Source organism: Salpingoeca rosetta (genome assembly GCF_000188695.1).
Source record: "Salpingoeca rosetta unplaced genomic scaffold supercont1.36, whole genome shotgun sequence".
Lineage (NCBI taxonomy): Eukaryota > Choanoflagellata > Craspedida > Salpingoecidae > Salpingoeca > Salpingoeca rosetta.
In genome coordinates this window covers 218,059-234,802 of record NW_004754898.1, presented here as the reverse complement: position 1 = coordinate 234,802, position 16,744 = coordinate 218,059, and the positions used below count along the sequence as shown (strand labels likewise).

General features: G+C 58.9%; 4 protein-coding genes across 4 annotated transcripts; 2 read left to right on the top strand and 2 right to left on the bottom strand.

Annotated features, from left to right (window-relative positions):
• Positions 1-587: 587 nt before the first annotated feature.
• On the top strand, positions 588-7,486 carry PTSG_10327 (uncharacterized protein). The gene is made up of 3 exons (XM_004988319.1): positions 588-1,219; positions 1,802-2,809; positions 3,082-7,486. The coding sequence occupies exons 2-3, from the start codon at positions 1,957-1,959 to the stop codon at positions 6,561-6,563; spliced, it is 4,335 nt and encodes a 1,444-aa protein (XP_004988376.1). The 5' UTR covers positions 588-1,219; positions 1,802-1,956; the 3' UTR covers positions 6,564-7,486.
• Positions 7,487-7,733: 247 nt separating this feature from the next.
• Positions 7,734-9,550, bottom strand: PTSG_10326 (beta-lactamase). The gene is made up of 2 exons (XM_004988318.1): positions 9,004-9,550; positions 7,734-8,632 (listed from the first exon to the last, which is right to left on the bottom strand). The coding sequence occupies exons 1-2, from the start codon at positions 9,456-9,458 to the stop codon at positions 7,780-7,782; spliced, it is 1,308 nt and encodes a 435-aa protein (XP_004988375.1). The 5' UTR covers positions 9,459-9,550; the 3' UTR covers positions 7,734-7,779.
• A 165-nt stretch (positions 9,551-9,715) lies between these two features.
• Positions 9,716-12,874, bottom strand: PTSG_10325 (uncharacterized protein). The gene is made up of 7 exons (XM_004988317.1): positions 11,913-12,874; positions 11,524-11,633; positions 11,198-11,317; positions 10,859-10,935; positions 10,583-10,641; positions 10,313-10,369; positions 9,716-10,147 (listed from the first exon to the last, which is right to left on the bottom strand). The coding sequence occupies exons 1-7, from the start codon at positions 12,070-12,072 to the stop codon at positions 9,966-9,968; spliced, it is 765 nt and encodes a 254-aa protein (XP_004988374.1). The 5' UTR covers positions 12,073-12,874; the 3' UTR covers positions 9,716-9,965.
• On the top strand, positions 12,851-16,612 carry PTSG_10324 (uncharacterized protein). The gene has a single exon (XM_004988316.1). It carries the CDS (start codon positions 13,458-13,460, stop codon positions 16,365-16,367), a length of 2,910 nt encoding a protein of 969 aa, XP_004988373.1. The 5' UTR covers positions 12,851-13,457; the 3' UTR covers positions 16,368-16,612.
• The last annotated feature ends 132 nt before the right edge of the window (positions 16,613-16,744 follow it).

The following is a 16,744-nucleotide window of genomic DNA, read 5'->3' as shown; positions in this document are numbered from 1 at the left end:
TGCATACGCACGCTTTTGTGTCCACTGGTGGGACAAGCGAAGCAAGCAAGGCCACAACCAAGGCCGACCTTTGCTTGCTTGCTTTGCGGCCTTGCCGAGTGTCCCACTGTCCACCACCATGTCTCCCAACCCCGCATACGTGCGGCAAGTTCCAGCGCCCACCACCAAGCGCAACCAAGCGCGCCATCTCTTTTTGTGTATTTGTTTTGGTTTCCACAACCCCGCCTCCTCTTCTCTTCTGCTCTGCCAGGCTGGCTGGCTGTGTCGCCGCCACAAACACACGCACGCACGCACGCACGCGCAAGCGGGAGACTCACGCTATTTTGCTTTGACGCCACACACACACACACACACACATACAAACATACGTCCGCGCATTCCATCGTCGTGCGCGTGTGTGTTTCCCCGTGCAACCACGACACAGGCGCGCCCACAAGCTTCACCTGTGCGAGCACCGTTGATGGGTGCACGGACCGGTTGTTAGGCAAAGAAATCTGCACCGCCAAGGCATTCCAACCCAGCCACAAGCAGCCACCAAGCAAGCAGCCAACACCTTCCATTTCCCCCTTGCTTCACTTCTCCACCTTTCCCCCCCCCCCCCCCCCCCCCGTGGCTGTGCTTGTTGTTGCTTCCATCACCTGAAGCAGCCACAGCCTCATTTTCCCTTGCCACCCCCACCCTTGTCTTCCACGCAAACCGGGCCACCTCTCTCCTCCTCCTCCTTCTCCTGAGTTTTCAGTGTCTGCACTAGCAGCACTCATATCCATCCACACCTCCTGAGTTTTGTTTTGTTTTGTGGACAGAGTCCTCTGCTCTGCGGCTTCTTCCTCGCTTTTCTCCTCCCACTTTTGTGTGATCGTGCTTGCTGGCCACCTTTCGCTCGAGTCGAAGGCAGCCCGCTCGCAAACACACCACCACCACCGTCATCTCCTCCTCCCATCTTCAGCACTCCTTTTTCTCGCTGCAATTGCTCGCGACCACCTTCGCGCGTGTGTCACACATCCTCTCTACTTTCTCACGGCCCCAACTTCGCACCTTAAGTCGTGTGTCCGCGTGACTGTGAGACGCAGTTGCATGCCTTGCTGAGTCCCAAGACCAATCACCACCACCACCACCACCACCACGCGGCGAGAACAAGAAACCCGAGCGTTCTTGTCCATTATCGCTTTCGCTTTCCCTTTCCTTCGATTAACTCACGTCAACTAGACCCCCAAACACGGTTCGTAACCCATGTGCGCCTGTGTGTTTGCTGTGTACACGAGCGGGTTTCTCAGCGCTGAGCGTGTGCATTGTGTGCTGCGTTTGCCACAACACAACACACACACAAGACACACACACACACACACACACGACACGACACGACACACCTTTTGTGTGTCACGCTTTGTCTTCACTGCATTCCATCTTCACTCACGCTTCTTCCACACACACACACACACACACACACACACACACACACACACACACACACCTGCACCTGCTCCCTTGGTTTGGGTGTCCTCCTTCTTCCCATCCTTGTGTGGGCTGTCAACTCAACCTTCCCCTTCCTCACACACACACACACACACACACACACACACACACACACACACACACACACACACACACACACACACACACATTTCCTTCCCTTCACCCCTTTTCGCTCTCATCCTTCCATGCTTCCTTGCTCGCTCGGCCTGCTTGCTTTGCACGACACGAACCCGTGCTCGTTTCATTCATTCATGCTCCCTTGTCCCATCACTTGCTCCACCACCACCACCACCACCACCACCACCACCACCAACAACAACAACAACAGACAACAACTACACCAACGACTCCTCTGTTGTTGAATCCAACTCCTGTCTCCTCTCTTTCGGCTTCTCTTTTCGCAGTGACTCACACCAGTCACTCCCACGACTTACGTCTTCACCAACCAACCAACCGACCAACCGACCGAGCGAACAGTTCAAGATGGGTCGATCCCCTGAAGAATCGCAGATGCTCAAGGCTGCCGCCCACGGCAACCTGGAGCTCGTCACAAAGCTCGTGCACAGATACGGCCAAGACATGCTCAAGGCGCACACGAGCGACGGCTCCACCCCCGTCCTGCTCGCCGCCCGCCGCGGCCACGGCGACGTGGTGCGCTTCCTCTTCACACAGGGCGCCGCGTGGACAGACACAGACGCCGACAACCGCCGCAAGGGCAACGTGCTGCACTATGCCTGCTGGGGCGGGGCCAAGGACCTCGTGCTCTGGCTCCTGGACACGTTCTCCCCCGACCTGGGCTGCACAGATGTCGTCGGCAACACGCCGCTGCTGTACAGCGTGTACGGCGGCCACCGCGACGTTGTTGAGCTGCTCCTCGCGCGCGGGCGCTCCCTCCACGAGCACAACCAGAAGCACCACACGGCGGTGCTGCAGGCCGCGTGCGGCGGGCACCTGGACATGCTGCGCTGGCTCCTGGACGACCACCACTTCTCCATTGAGGAGCGCGACCACGACGGCAACACGGCCCTCCTCTTTGCCGCGTGGGGCGGCCACCGCCACGTCATTGACTTCCTTCTCGAGCGCGGTGCCTCGCTTACGGAGCGCAACTTCAACGGCCACTGCATCTTCCTCTCTGCGGCCAATGGCGGGCGCACAGAGATTGTCGAGTGGCTGCTCAACGACCACGGCTTCAACCTGCACGCCGTCAACCACAACGGCGACACGGCGCTGCTGCTGGCGTGCTATGGCGGACACCTCCCCCTTGTCAAGCGCTTGATTGAGCTCGGCGCAAACATCACAGACACCAACAGCTGCGGCTTCACCCCGCTCCTCTCTGGTAAGAACAAAACGACAGTGTGTGTGTGTTGTGTGTGTATTTGTATTGTTGTGAGTGAGTGACTGTGTGTGTTTATGTCCATGTCATTGTGTGTGTGTGTGTGAGTGTCCGTATCTTAAACACCTTCGCTCCTCCCTCCACACGTACTTGCCCACACCTCCACCTCCCCTCACACCTCCATCCGTCCATACTCACTGCAATCAACCACACGCACACACACACACACACACACACACACACACACACACACACACACACACACACTCCCTCAGCTGCCAACGGTGCGCAGTTGAAGACAGTCAAGTGGCTGGACAACCTTGGCTGCTCCATCCACGAGCGCGACAACGACGGCTACAGCAGCCTCATCCTGGCTGCCTGCGGCGGGTCCATCGAGCTCGTGCGCTACCTCGTCTACCGAGGGGCGTCAGTCACCGAGAGAAACAACAACGGCGACACGCCGCTGCTGCTGGCCGCCTACTGCGGGCACACGCACGTTGTGGAGTTTCTGCTCCACAACGGCTCTGGATCCTCGGAGCGCAACAACACCCAGATGGGCGTGGTCATCTCCGCTGCCAACGGCGGCCACCTCTCCACCGTGCAGTACCTGGTGGAGAAGATCTTTGGCGCCGCCGCCCACACAGAGGAGGACGTGGGCGGGTACACGCCCTTTTTGCTCGCCTGCCAGCGCGGGCACCTCCCTGTGGTGCAGTACCTTGCCTCGCGTGGCAGCGACACGACCGCCACCACCCGCCGCGGCCACGACGCCACGGCCCTCGCCGTCGAGTTCCCGGCCGTGCGCGCGTACCTGGCATACATCCGCGGCCTCACGCCACTGGAGATTGCCTGCGACCTGCGCGACACGGACTTTGTGCACCAGCTGATTCGCATGGGCGTGGATCCCGCCCGCGAGGCGCCCCGCTGCGTCGAGCTTGCGTCACGCGTGGGCGCATACCCCAACGCAAAGCCTGTCGACGAGGAGCTTGTGCAGCTGGTGAAGCTTGCCGTGCTGCCGTGGTCCCCGGCCACGCACCACCTCACAGGCGAAGACATGCGGTCGCAAATGAAGGTGGTCATGTGGGTGAAGAAGCAGCTTGACATGCAGAGCAAGCTGCCCTCGCTGCCCATGGAGCTCTGGCTGCACATCATGTCGTTTGTGGACCGCGCCCACTTCTCGCCCACCGCGCACCTGACAGACCCCTGTCGCCTCGCCATGGGCGGGCTTTCGCGCCAGCCGTGGGAGGCCAAGAAGCGGCGCAAGTGGCGGCGTATGTTTCTGCAGACAAACGAGGGCTGCCGGCGCCTGCGCGCTGTCCTGTACGAGTCACCGGCATCGTCCGTGTGCGGCAGTGACGACGACAACGTGGGCCTGGTCATGGGCGACTGCAGCAGCACGTTCAGCAGCGTCACCCGCCCTGTTGTCGTTGCCGACAAAGCAGCAGCGGCAGCAGTTTCAGCAGCGGATGACAACGCAGCCCAACTCCAACACCACCACCAACACCAGCAGCAGCAGGAGCCGAAGCAAGAGCACCAGCAGCAGGTCATGGACGCCACGGCCGATGCTGCCCCCGATACAACCACCACCACTGCAGCAGCTGCTGCTGCAGCAGCTGGCGGTTCGGCGCGTCGCGGGAGCCGGGTGATGCTGGGCGACCTGCAGGTGTACAGCACGACGTCCATCCTTGGCGACCACCACGCCGGTGTTGAGGGGCACCTGAACAACGGCCAGACGGGCCGCATCACGCCGCCACACGCCCACGACGACGCCATTGCCCGCCTCGGCGCTGTGCTGGAGGATGGTGATGACGACGACGATGACGACGATGACGAGAGTACCGACGACGCAACCGCTGCTGGCGATGGCCGTGCTGAGCGGCAGCCACAGCGTGAGCACCACCACGCCGTCGCCAGCACGACGGCCACAACACGCGCCGCGGGAGCATCTGCATCGGCTGGTGGGCGCCGCCGTGCTGCTCGCCGCGCCTCCACGGGGGGCATTGGCCCGCACACCCCGCGAACCACCACGCTCGCAGCCCTGCTGGAGGCTGAGGACGAGTTTGACTTTTTCCTGCAGGGCTTGCCAGGCAGCAGCCATGCTGGGGTTGATGGTGATTATGGTGCTCAGGACCACCAGCAGCAGCTGCACGCGCCCACAGCGCGACAGCAGGCTGAGGAGGTGCAGCAAAAGCAAGAGCAGCAGGACGAGGAAGGCACGTCACAGCCACAGCCACAGCGGCAACAACAGCAGAAGCAACAGCGGCAACAACAGCAGAAGCAGTCGCCTCGGCGCCGCCGCCGACTGCCGGGTCTTCCGTTCTCCTTCTCCACTCCATTTGCATCGCGACACGGCTCGTCTGCAGCGGCAACATCGGCAACAGCACCATCGTCGACAACATCGTCGGCAACACCGTCGTCATCATCCTCACGCGCGGCCAAGAAGAGCAAGAAGGGCTCCCGGAAGCAGCCGCGCCGTGCTGCTGGCGATGTGGATGGTGATGGACACCGTGCCCGCACAATGACGAAGCGCGGGCTGAGCTTTGCCAGCTTTTTCTCGTTTGATGGCGCCCAGTTTGAGGCGTCTGAGGCGACGGCAGCCGCCGACTGCGAGACAACAGTGCTGTCGGAGCAGCTGGCAACACAGCACCTCGCTGCTGCCCGTCGCAACGGTGGCGCGTCTTCTTCTTCGTCTGCATCCTCCTCGGCGTCGTCATCGGCGATGTCTTCACCCTCGTCGTCCACGCGCACGCTGCGCCGCTGCATTGCAACAACGTCGTTGCATGCAAGCACGCCCGAGATGAAGAAGGCCAAGGTGAGCCGCGGTGCTCAGCAGCAGCAGCAACAAGCACATGAGTGGCCGCAGCACGCGCCCGCGTCACTGCTGCAGATGCTCGACTGCGATGGCGCCGCCATTCGCTGGCCGGCAACAGCGCCAACCAGCCCATCGTCATCGTCGTCGTCGTCGTCGTCGTCGGCACACGTGTCTGCGCTCGCGTCCCCGCTGTCGCCTGGTCTTGGCAGCGCCGCACCATCGCAGCTCGCCTCGCCCATGTCCGGTGCAACCAACCGCGATGGTCCACGCAACTTCGGGCACACGGACGCCGCGTCCACATCGTCGTCGGCAGCGCTGTCGACCTCGACGGGGATGGCAGCGGTGGGGAAGGGGCTGGCGGCCTCGTCATCATCATCATCACCATCACCGCCCGCGGTGTGCCGTCGCTCCAGTCGCCGCCGTCTCTCGTGGCGATGGACACGCGACCCCATTGTGGACACTGCAGCACCAGCACCGCCACTTGCACAGCAGCAGCAGCAGCAGCAGCCACGGCGTGCGTCGTGTGTTGGCCTTCCTGCTGTGAAGGCGGCCAAAAGCGATGGCGCAGCACCAGCACCATCCTCCACCGCACCGTCCATGTCGTCGTCGTCGTCATTGTCATCGTCAGCGCTGTCGTGGCGCCAGCGCCGCGGGTTCAGCATGCGCGTACGCGGGAGTGACGATGGGGACGACCTTGTCTGCTTCCGGCAGCACGTGATCATGATGATGCAGCACCAGCACCAGCACCAGCACCAGCAAGGACAGCAACCGGCTGTCGGCGAGCAGAGCGCTGATGGCGATGGTGCCGATGGTTCTGATGGTGAGAGCAGCCATGATGAGCGACGTGGAGCACTTCCATCCGTGTCGTCGTCGTCGTCGTCGTCGTCGATGGCCCTGCCGCCACTGGCAACTGTCGTCACACACGCAGCCCGCATCTCGTGGGTGTGACGCGAGCGTACGCGCGATGGCGTGTGATGTGAATGTGGATATGGATGTGGATGGATGGTGCTTCCCGCATCGCATTGCTGGTGCCATCACTACACGGCCACTGTGCATCACCGTCGCCGTCTCCCGCACGCATTTGCAGTTTTTTCATAAGGGTAGACGTATCAAGTCAGCATAACTTGAGTAGTGGATTCAGCTTCATTGTGTGTGTTTTGATGTTGTGTGTGTGTGTCTGTGTGTGATACCCAAACGTATGCGGCACGCTGTTGCCGCAAATGCAGCAACAGCAGCGCCACCACCACCACCAGCTTATCTTTGTTTGCTCCCTTCTTTCTTCTTCTTGATTGGTTTGATTGATTGTCAATGGGTTCGTGCATGACCAAGACCAGTTTAGTTTGTATGCGAACCGAATGTGTCCGTGTTCTTCTGTGCTGCATGCATGTTGCTGTGTAAGAGACGCGCTCTTCTTTTCGGCCTGAATGCTGATACTTGATGTCGTTGTTGGTGTTGTTGTGGTTTGTTTGTTGCATGCAGCGAGCAGTGTTTAAACGCTCTGCATTGCATGTCTCACAAGTGAGTTTGCATGTGTAAGTTCCCCCCGTTTTCCCCGTTCTCCCCTCTTTTCCTTTGGTGGCAGCAGCCCTATCACCGCCACTCCTAACCCCAGCCCCCACGCCATGAATGTGCATGCGTATGGGGGCTGCTTTGGGTGGGAACCACAGTGGCGGCTGTGTTGGATGCGCCCCTGCGCGTGTGAATGCACGTTCACGCGTGCTTGTCCTCTCTTTCTCTTTCTCTCTGTTTTGGTACTCGGACCTTCTTCCTTTGCATGCAGGCCAACATGCGCATCACTGCATGATGCACACACTGTATTGTGGTCTCAGCTTGCAACAATCACACCCAAAAAATAAACAACATCGAATGCACTTCGAATGCACATGGGTGGAAGGAAACGGGGGATGTGGACGGCATTCATCGCACCACGCATTCACGTAAGCATAACATATGCGCATACACGGCGTGCACATGCGCACAGCGTGCACAGATCACATACACATGTACACAGCGTGCACATGCACACAGCGTGCACAGATCACATACACATGTACACATGTACACACACACACAATCACACAATCACACAATCACACAATCACACAATCACACAATCACATCACACAATCACACAATCACATCACACAATCACAATTACACACGCTCACTCGATGGCGGCGTTGACGAGGTAGCGGAGGGTGCGGCGAAGCGGGAGGGCGCTGGACGGGACCAGCTGCGTCATGAACACACACGCCATGTCCTCTCTGGGGTCGATCCAGAAGAATGTGGATGCCATGCCACCCCACGCCACCTCGCCCGCAGAGCACATGGCTCCAAGGCGTGCAGGGTCCACAACAACGGCCCAGCCAAGACCAAAGCCAACACCGTGGCGGTTCATGTTGAGCCAGCTCGGCATGCCGTAGTCTGCCATGTCGCCGTTGAGGTGGTTGAGCATCATAAACTCCACCGTCTTTCGCCCGAGCACCCGCTTACCGTCCAGCACGCCGTTGTTGAGGAGCATGCGGCAGAAGCGCGTGTAGTCGCGAAGGGTGCTGACCAGGCCGCCGCCACCCGCGTACACGTTGGGCGGGGACATGAACAGCGCATCGTTGTCCAGGCGTTCAAACCCTTGGAACTGGAACCCAGCGCCGCTGAGCAACGCCCCTTTCTTGGCGTCCTCCTCCGAGCGCTTAACGGTGTAGCAGCGGGCGAACCGGTCCACATGCTCTGCAGCCACGTGGAACGCGGTGTCACGCATGTCGAGTGGCGTGAAGATGCGCTCCTGCATGAACGTGTCAAGGCGCTGTCCGGAAATGACTTCCACAAGGCGGCCGAGGACGTCTGTGGCGTTGGAGTACTGCCACTTGGTGCCGGGGTGGAACAAGAGGGGACATGACGCCAGCCGCTCGCACATCTTCTCAAGGTCCATGCCGTCGTGCTCGTTTGGAAACAGCGGGCTGAACATCACCTTCTTCTCCTTGTAAGCCTTGTTCACGCCCAGCTCGTCATCAAAGAACCTAAACACCAATTCAGGGAGGAAGTTGGGGAGAACGCGGGTCAGGTGGTGGGAAACCGTGGCGGGTTGCATGGTTGGGTGTGGAAGGTGGACAGTGGAAGGTGGAAAGTGGAAGGTGCAGCGGGGAGTGTACAAAGTATCATCACACACTCACACAACAACAATACACACACGCAAGCAAACAAACACATGCGCACACACAACGACGTACACACAACAAAGCACACACACACAAAAACAACAACAACAACAACAACAACAACAACAACAACAACAACAACAACAACAACAACAACAACAACAACAACAACAACAACAACAACAACAGCAACAACAACAACAACGCACACACACAACGACAACGACACACACCAGTAAGTGAGGCCGCTGGTGTGGGTGAAGAGCTGCTGGATGGTGATGGGGGAACGGGCATCCTCCAGCTCAAAGTCGGGATAAGAGCCACCAACGGCAACCTTCATGTCGGAAAAGCACGGAATGAACTTGGACACGGGGTCTGTGAGCTCAAAGTGGCCCTCCTCGTACAGGCTCATGAGCGCAACGCAGGTGACGGCCTTGGTCATGGAGTAGATGCGGAAGAGCGTGTCCTCCGTCACGGGCACCTTGTCCTCCACGTTGCGGAAGCCACACATGTGGGAGTACACCTCCTTATTGCCGCGCAGCACAGACACACAGGCGCACGGCAGCTTCCCTTCCACCACCATCTTCTCCATCCACGCCCCAACACGCTCAAGCCGCTCCGCGCACATCCCGTCCTCGCTCGTGGGCTGCTGTTGCAGTGGGTGTTGTTGCGGTTTGCGGCTCGTCATCTTGCCAGCACAAGCCGATCCAATGCAAGTTGGGAAGTTTCATAGATGATTTCATACATGTTTCGGCAGGATGCCTGCAAGAAAACGACGAGGATGACATGGCAGAGTGCGTCATTTCATCAAACCTTCCTTCTTCTTGTTTGTCTTCTACTTGTCTTGTCTTGTTGTTCTGTTCTGTTGGCCTGTTGGCAGCAGCAAGGGAGCACAAGCGCTCAATCGCTCACTCCATTACATACGTGCAAACGATAACATTTCAGGTGGGTACTGCGTTCTTCTTCTTCTCGATGATTGGTCACACTGCTTGCCGTATATTGTGTGCACGTGTGCAGTCAAAAAAACAAACACCAAAACAACGCGCCACAGAGTCACACAACTTCTGTCAAAGGGTGTCAGGAGAGGACGAAAGCAACATAAGGGAGGATACGGGAGTGGGGGTGGGAACCAATCACTCAACAACACAATCAATCAATCAATCAAGAACACACACATATATCCAATCCATTACTCTCAAAGGTCGATGTTTGAGACTGTGCCAATCTTGACGGCAATCACGATGGTGCATGCAAGGGCGGCGGCAGCAAAGACGCCGCAAGCCGCCAGGAGAACGTTGTTGGAGTGGCCCTCCCTGTGGTTGATCACCAGGGAGACAAGCACTACAAACGCCTCCACGCCGAGCCACACATACAGCGCTGCAAAGTGTGTGTGTGTGTGTGTGTGTGTGTGTGTGTGTGTGTGTGTGTGTGAAACCGGTGGCGCCAACATTCTTGAGAAGCAGTGCAGCGGTTTTGATTCCTCATCATCGGCAGACCACAGTTTCAGAACACCCTTGCACAATGTGAGTTGTGTTTCCTCACCTGTGAATCCTGGCGTGCCAATCTCCACGAGATCAAGGCCAAGGTAGATGGTGACGACTGCACCACACACACACACATACACACACACACACACACACACACACACACACACACACACACGCACGCACGCACGCACACACACACACACACACACACAGAGGGGTTGTAACATAGGGTAAGCAAGGCTGCAAGGAAGAAATGAACCAAAGCAAAGCAGTCCTCCAGCAAACACACACACACACATGCACGATTGCGCTCTTTTTCACTCACTTGCAATTACGGTGGTGAGGGCACCGAGGAGCCAGTGCATGTAGTTGAACATCCAGCGCCTGCGCACGTGGCAGTGGTTGTGGTGGGAGTGCAGTTGGGACGGTGGGATTGCAGTGGGGATTGTAGGAGGGGTGGAAACAGGGATAGATGCAGTGCTGGGAAACATGCAGTGCAGTGTCAACGACGCGTGCAACGGTGGTTGATGTTGTTCCACGCAAGAGCACAATTCACGAAAACATGCACATGTGCATAGGCCCATAGCATGGTGCACCCTACCTTGGGCCGTGGTCCTTTGGGTCGTTGGGGTCTGTTGGCTCACCGCTGATGAGGTTGCGGGCAAAGCCAAGGAGGGCCTGGTGTGGTGGTCGTGGTGGTGGTGGCGGGATGAGGAGCATCATGTGAGCGTTGCGTGAGCGTTGCGTGAGCGACATGTGATGGACATGTGACGGACATGTGACGGACATGTGACGGACATGTGACGGACATGTGAGAGCATGACACAGACACAGACACGTACACATATGTGCACACACAGACCAACACGCACAGGTGCAGGCACGCACGCACACACACACACACACATACACACACACACACAACACACAACGTACATACCTGGATGAGGGTGCAGACGAGGAGGAAGATGCCAAGGGAGCCGTGTGCGCCCTCAGCCTCGGCCTCACCGCCCGACAAGATGGCAATAAACCCAGCCACCGTCAGCAGTGTCGCAATAATCTGCAAGGCCCAAGCACACGGTGAGTGGTGGAACAACTTAGGGAGGTGTTGGGGCAGGGCAGCAATGTGCCATGTGACATGTACACACACGCACACACACAATGAACACACACACAACAAACGTAGTGCAATCACACACACACACACACAACAAATACAACAAGCACAGTATACAAGCAAACACAGCACATACACAGCAAACACACCTGCATGTACTTGTGGAGGAGGAACCACTTTTGGCCCAGGAACTTGAGAAAGTGGGCGATGAAGATGGCGGAAGGGGAGAAGAGGATCCAGGCAAGGACCATGCAGATGCCTGCAATGATGGAAGCACGGCAAGACAGGTGCGTGGGCATTGTATGATTGGCGGTGAGCGGGAGATTCAGTGAGCGAGAGCAAACGCAGCAGTGAGGTTAGAAGAGGGGCAAGCGATGAAAGCAGGAGAAGCGTGCACGAATACACGTGTGCTTGTGCACAGGCCATGAACATTTGATTGGCGTAAATCACAGGATGCAGGCACGATAGTATCACCACATGCAGGTACGATAGTATCACCACATGCGGGCACAACAGTGTCGCCGCGTAAACCGCTCACCGTGTGCGATGACGGCGTTCACGCTGCCTTCTTCTTCGCCTCCTTCGCCGCCCTCGCCATTCTCGGCAGCTGCCCCGGCCAATGGCGTGGCCCAAGTTGGTGGTGCAGCAAGGCCGCAGGCCGCGAGCAGCAGCAAAAGCGTTGCAATGGTGGACTTCATCTTGGTTGACAGCCAGGGAATTGCTGTACTTTGATCCGACGTGCTTGAGGCGAGGTGGGGAATCGACTTGGCGACTGGACTACTTGACTACGTGAGACCTTCCTTGGGTCTTGGTTTCTTGGTCCTTGGTCGGTTGGCGACGGTGAGCGGCGATGAAAATGAACACGCGGTCACTCTAACAGCGACAAAAGTGAACCAAATCCACGCCACTTCCCACACACGAGCGAGTGCTGTGCTGTGTTGTGTTGTGGTAGCCGCGGCAACACACCAACGGAGGGAAAAAATTAGCTCCGCTCCTCTCTTCGACCCTCTGACTTGCCTCCTCCCTTTTGCTTTTCTCTTGCTTGCTTCTGCTTCTCTCTTGCTCGCTAGCCCTTTGTTTGTGCGCCGTGTGCGCGTCATCTCATTGTACCTGGGCAAGCGCAGCCAACAGTCGTCGTCGACGTCAATGCTGCTCTCGCTTGCCGTCAGCACTTGCTCAGCTGTTGCTTTGTGTTTGTTTTGCCAACAGCAGCTGCGATGATATCAGCCGCCGCCGTCCTCCGCACCACGTGCTGTTCCTCCCCTTCTTCTGCTGCTTTCCGTTGCGGCTAATTCGGGTCGGCAACCCTTCTGCCAAATCCATCAGCACCCCCATAGCTCATAGGCAACCCAGTGCACCAATGGCGTCAGTGTCTCGACGTGCCCTTGTTTGTTTGGATTGCGAAGGAGGACAGCGCGCGTATCGGCACGAGCACAAAACATGCGATTCCGCATCGAATCATTTCTCACAATAAAAGTATCTGTCCGCGTCTATGTTTTGCTGACTCAGCGGAAAAGGGCGCGTTTGCGGCAGCGTGTTTTGTTTGGGTTTTGCGTCGTGCCTGCCCTTGTTGTTTGCCTTGCTTCTCTTTTCCCTCCTCCTTCGCCATCATCAACCAAGCACGCCACCACGCAGAAACAGGGCGACCTTGTTCCCCTCCCTCCTTCTTCTCTCCCTTCTTCTTCTTCTTCTTCTTGTCTCCCCCCACCTCTTGATCATCCTTTAGCAGTCGACACACACATAGACAAGGTGAACAGACCTCCCTTTGTTTCTTTGGTTGTGTGGTCTCGTGTCAACCACCCTTCCCTGGTCACTTTCATCCTTTGACTCGCCGTTTGCTTGCTTGCTTGCTTGCTTGCCTGCTTGCTGGAGTGTTCCTCTCACCTCCATTCGCATTCGATCAATCAATCAATCAATCCATCGACCAAATCGTGTGTTTCGATGGACGTTTGACACATTGAACCGGCCTCGTGTCCTACTCCCCTCCCCCGCTCTCCCCAAACCACGCGTTGGTCGTCCACACACACGCGCTTCACGCTTCACTTCGCTTCGCCATCACTTCATCAAAGTTGCATTGCGGTGCATGAGGGCCTGCTTTGATCTTGATCGACACAGCCACACAAGTCTGCTCGCTCAAGGCCAGCGTCATCTGCTGCTTCCCCTCCTCCTCTGCTTCTTCCTTCCCTTCTCCGTTGCATCTCTCCCCTCCCCTTCGCCCTCGCCCTCGCCCCTTGTCTTGCATTTGTTCCTCCTCGCTCCGCTCCCCCCCCCCACACACACACAACAAGCAAAGATGGAGCGCGCCACGGACGAGATGGTATTGATCCAGAGCGTGAAGAAGCTCAACCTGGACCACTCGCGTGAGGAAGACCGCCAGCGCAGGCATCGCATCATCGGTGCGGCGCGCGCCAGCGGCCTGCGCGGTGGCGTCACCACATCATCATCATCATCGTCAGCATCCTCCTCCTCTTCCACCACAACAGCCAAGGCGTCGTCGCCAGCCTCGTCCTCGTCCTCGGCGTTTACATCCACATTCTCCACCTCCGCCAGCCCCAGCAGCCACAACACCAGCACCGCGTCGCCCGGCAGCAGTGGTGGTGGCGGCCGGCACCTGTCTGCGGCCATGTTTGGGCTCTACCGCAACACGCCCAAGACGCTCAAGGACGTGCGCAACATGCGGGCGGCGGCGAGGGAGCAGCAGCGCCGCTCCGCGCGGCAAGACGCCCTCAACACCAAACGCGACGACCTGGACATATCCACCTCGCCGTCGTCAGCATCAGCGCCATCATCAACATCGGCATCCTCGTCATCGCTGGCAACGGCTGGCGGCGCCCGGCTGGGCTCGGCCACATCCGCCAAGACACACGCAAAGACGTCCGCAACCACGCGCACGTCGGCGTGCTGTCTCGGCGACATCAAGGCCTGCCTTGAGCAGGCTGTGCTGCAGCCGCTGAACAGCAGCCTACCGCTCGGCAGCTCGCCAGGCACGCCGCCGCCCACAACATCCACGCCGCGCACCACGCCCGTCACCACCCCGCCGCCGCCCGCACCGTCTCCTTCGTCGCCGGCAAGAACCGGTGGCAAGGGCATGGACACTAGCGCAACCGAGACCAGCAACAACCCCGCCGCCACCACAAGCGGCAGCCAGGCGGTGGGCCAGCCGCGCGCCATTGCCGGCAACGCATACACGAATTTGAAGGTTGAGCAGGAGGTGAACGCGACACTGCTGGCGGAGGTGCAAGGCATCCAGAACAAGCTCGCCGCGGCCGCAGGCGACCCTGATGAGATGATGAAGCACTTGAAGGCGCTGCGGCTGCTCACGTGCCGGCCCGGTGAGCCACCCATTGCGACGATGCTGGCTGCCAACACGCCGCTGTACCTGATGGAGGTGCTCGGTGTGTCGCCCGCACACGCCAAGGAGGCGGCGTGGGCGCTGTCGAACTTGGCAGCGGGCACACCGGAGCAGACGAGCCAGCTGTTGGACGCAGGGGCAGGCCGCATCCTGACCACGCTGCTGGCCGACGACAACGAGGAGCTTGCGCACACGGCGGTGTGGGGGCTGGCCAACATGGCTGGGGACGGCCCGCACGTGCGCGACCAGGTGTTGGAGTGCGGCGTGCTGCCCCGTCTCATCTCCCTTCTTGAGGGCATCCTGCCACCCGACACGACCGCCATGAACACGGCTTCGCAGACGGGCACCGCCATGTCTGCATCGCGCGCGCTGACGATGGCAGCATCCGGAACATCGTCAACCACATCCACGTCGTCGTCATCACCAGCATCGTCCGGGACAGCGTCCATGGTATCCTCCATCACCTCCACGACAGGCAGCAGTGGCGGTGGAGTCGGTGGGGGTGACACGTCAGCCACGGCGCAGCTTCAGCTTCAGCACCTGCAATTGCATGGGCACCAACAGCAGCAGCAGCAGCAGCAGATGCAGCAACGCCGTATGTGGATGGACGCAAGCGTGTGGTGGCAGCAGCCGTCGCTGGCTGTTCCGTTTGAACCACACCTGCAGAACAACGACAACCTCTCCTTTGACGCCGCCCTTGAACGCGCATACGCAGCGCATGTCAAAGACGGCAGCAGGAGCAGCATGAGCAGCATCGGTGGGCTCGGCAGCCAGATGGACGGTGGTGGGGATGATGAGGGCATTGGTGCGGGTGGTGGCCGCAGCATGGCAGAGGGAAGCGACACCACCACCACCACCGCTACGACGAGTACCATCACCACCATGTCGACAAGCACCACTGCGACGCCCACGCTCAATGGCAGCTTTGGCACGCGCGTCGGCGGGTCTGTGTCGACGCTTGCAACGCCCGCTGTCGTGGTGTCACGCACAACACGCGAGCGCATCTGCACGCTGGTGTGGTGCTTGCTGAACCTGTGCCGTGGCAAGCCGCGCCCGTCGTTTGAGGCCGTTGTGCCCTGTGCGCCGGTGCTGCTGCGCGTGCTGCGTACGCTCGGCACGCACATGCACATGTCTGCGGCCACGGTGGACGCGGCGTGGGCGCTGGCGTACATGTCTGAGGACGCAACGGCGCTCCCGGATTTGATTGCGCTCGGGGCCGTGCCGACCATGCTGTCGTTGTTGCGTCAGTGCACGCCGCGGCAGGCGCTGTTCCGCCCGCTCATTCGCTTCATCGGCAACGTGACGATTGGGGAGAGTGACGTCACAACGCTGCTGCTGAAACAGGGCGTGGTGGACGTGCTGGCATACTTTTCCAACTCGTCGCTGCACTGGCTGTCCCGGGAAGCGCTGTGGGCATTGAGCAACCTGGCGGCGAGCGACGAGCACCACGTGCGGCTGATGGCCACGAAAGGTGTGCATGAGGCTGTGCTCGGTCTGATACTCTCTGAGCGTCTCGTCCCTGCGCAGATGAAGGAGGCGCAGTTTGTGCTGAAGAACATGGTGGCCATTGGCGCGTCGCAGGACGCCGCTCGTATCCAGCACACCGCAGCAGGCCTCGGTGTCACCATTGAGGAGGAGTGATGCCTGGCGTTACGTGTTGTTGTTGTTGTTGTTGTTGTTGTTGTTGTTATTGTGTGTGTGTGTGTGTGTGTGTGTGCGTTTGGCATGCACCGCGTCTTCGCCTTTGTTGGCGTCGTGCATTTGCATTTCTCTTGTTTTTCGCTATCGACATGAACCATACAATAACCAGTGCACACCTTTGAAGAAAGTCACTGACTGAGCCTTCATCAGCTTTGGTGTTGCGTTGGTTTCGGGTGGTGTTGGGTGGTGGCTCGTCACCTACAACCCACATCTCCTTCAAGCAACCAAACACCGTGCATGACTCGACACACACCCACCCACCCACACACACACACACACACACACACACCCATGTCCACGTTTCCTGCACTGTGGTT

Excerpts from the sequence above, each read along its gene's own strand:
- PTSG_10327 (XM_004988319.1), top strand. The coding sequence starts at position 1,957 with ATGGGTCGATCCCCTGAAGAATCGCAGATGCTCAAGGCTGCCGCCCAC. Across the intron at positions 2,810-3,081 it reads CTTCACCCCGCTCCTCTCTG|CTGCCAACGGTGCGCAGTTG; the intron begins GTAAGAACAAAA and ends ACACTCCCTCAG.
- PTSG_10326 (XM_004988318.1), bottom strand. The coding sequence starts at position 9,458 with ATGACGAGCCGCAAACCGCAACAACACCCACTGCAACAGCAGCCCACG. Across the intron at positions 8,633-9,003 it reads ACCAGCGGCCTCACTTACTG|GTTCTTTGATGACGAGCTGG; the intron begins GTGTGTGTCGTT and ends ATTGGTGTTTAG.
- PTSG_10325 (XM_004988317.1), bottom strand. The coding sequence starts at position 12,072 with ATGAAGTCCACCATTGCAACGCTTTTGCTGCTGCTCGCGGCCTGCGGC. Across the intron at positions 11,318-11,523 it reads TCCTCCACAAGTACATGCAG|ATTATTGCGACACTGCTGAC; the intron begins GTGTGTTTGCTG and ends TGGGCCTTGCAG. Across the intron at positions 10,148-10,312 it reads TGGCACGCCAGGATTCACAG|CGCTGTATGTGTGGCTCGGC; the intron begins GTGAGGAAACAC and ends CACACTTTGCAG.
- PTSG_10324 (XM_004988316.1), top strand. The coding sequence starts at position 13,458 with ATGAGGGCCTGCTTTGATCTTGATCGACACAGCCACACAAGTCTGCTC.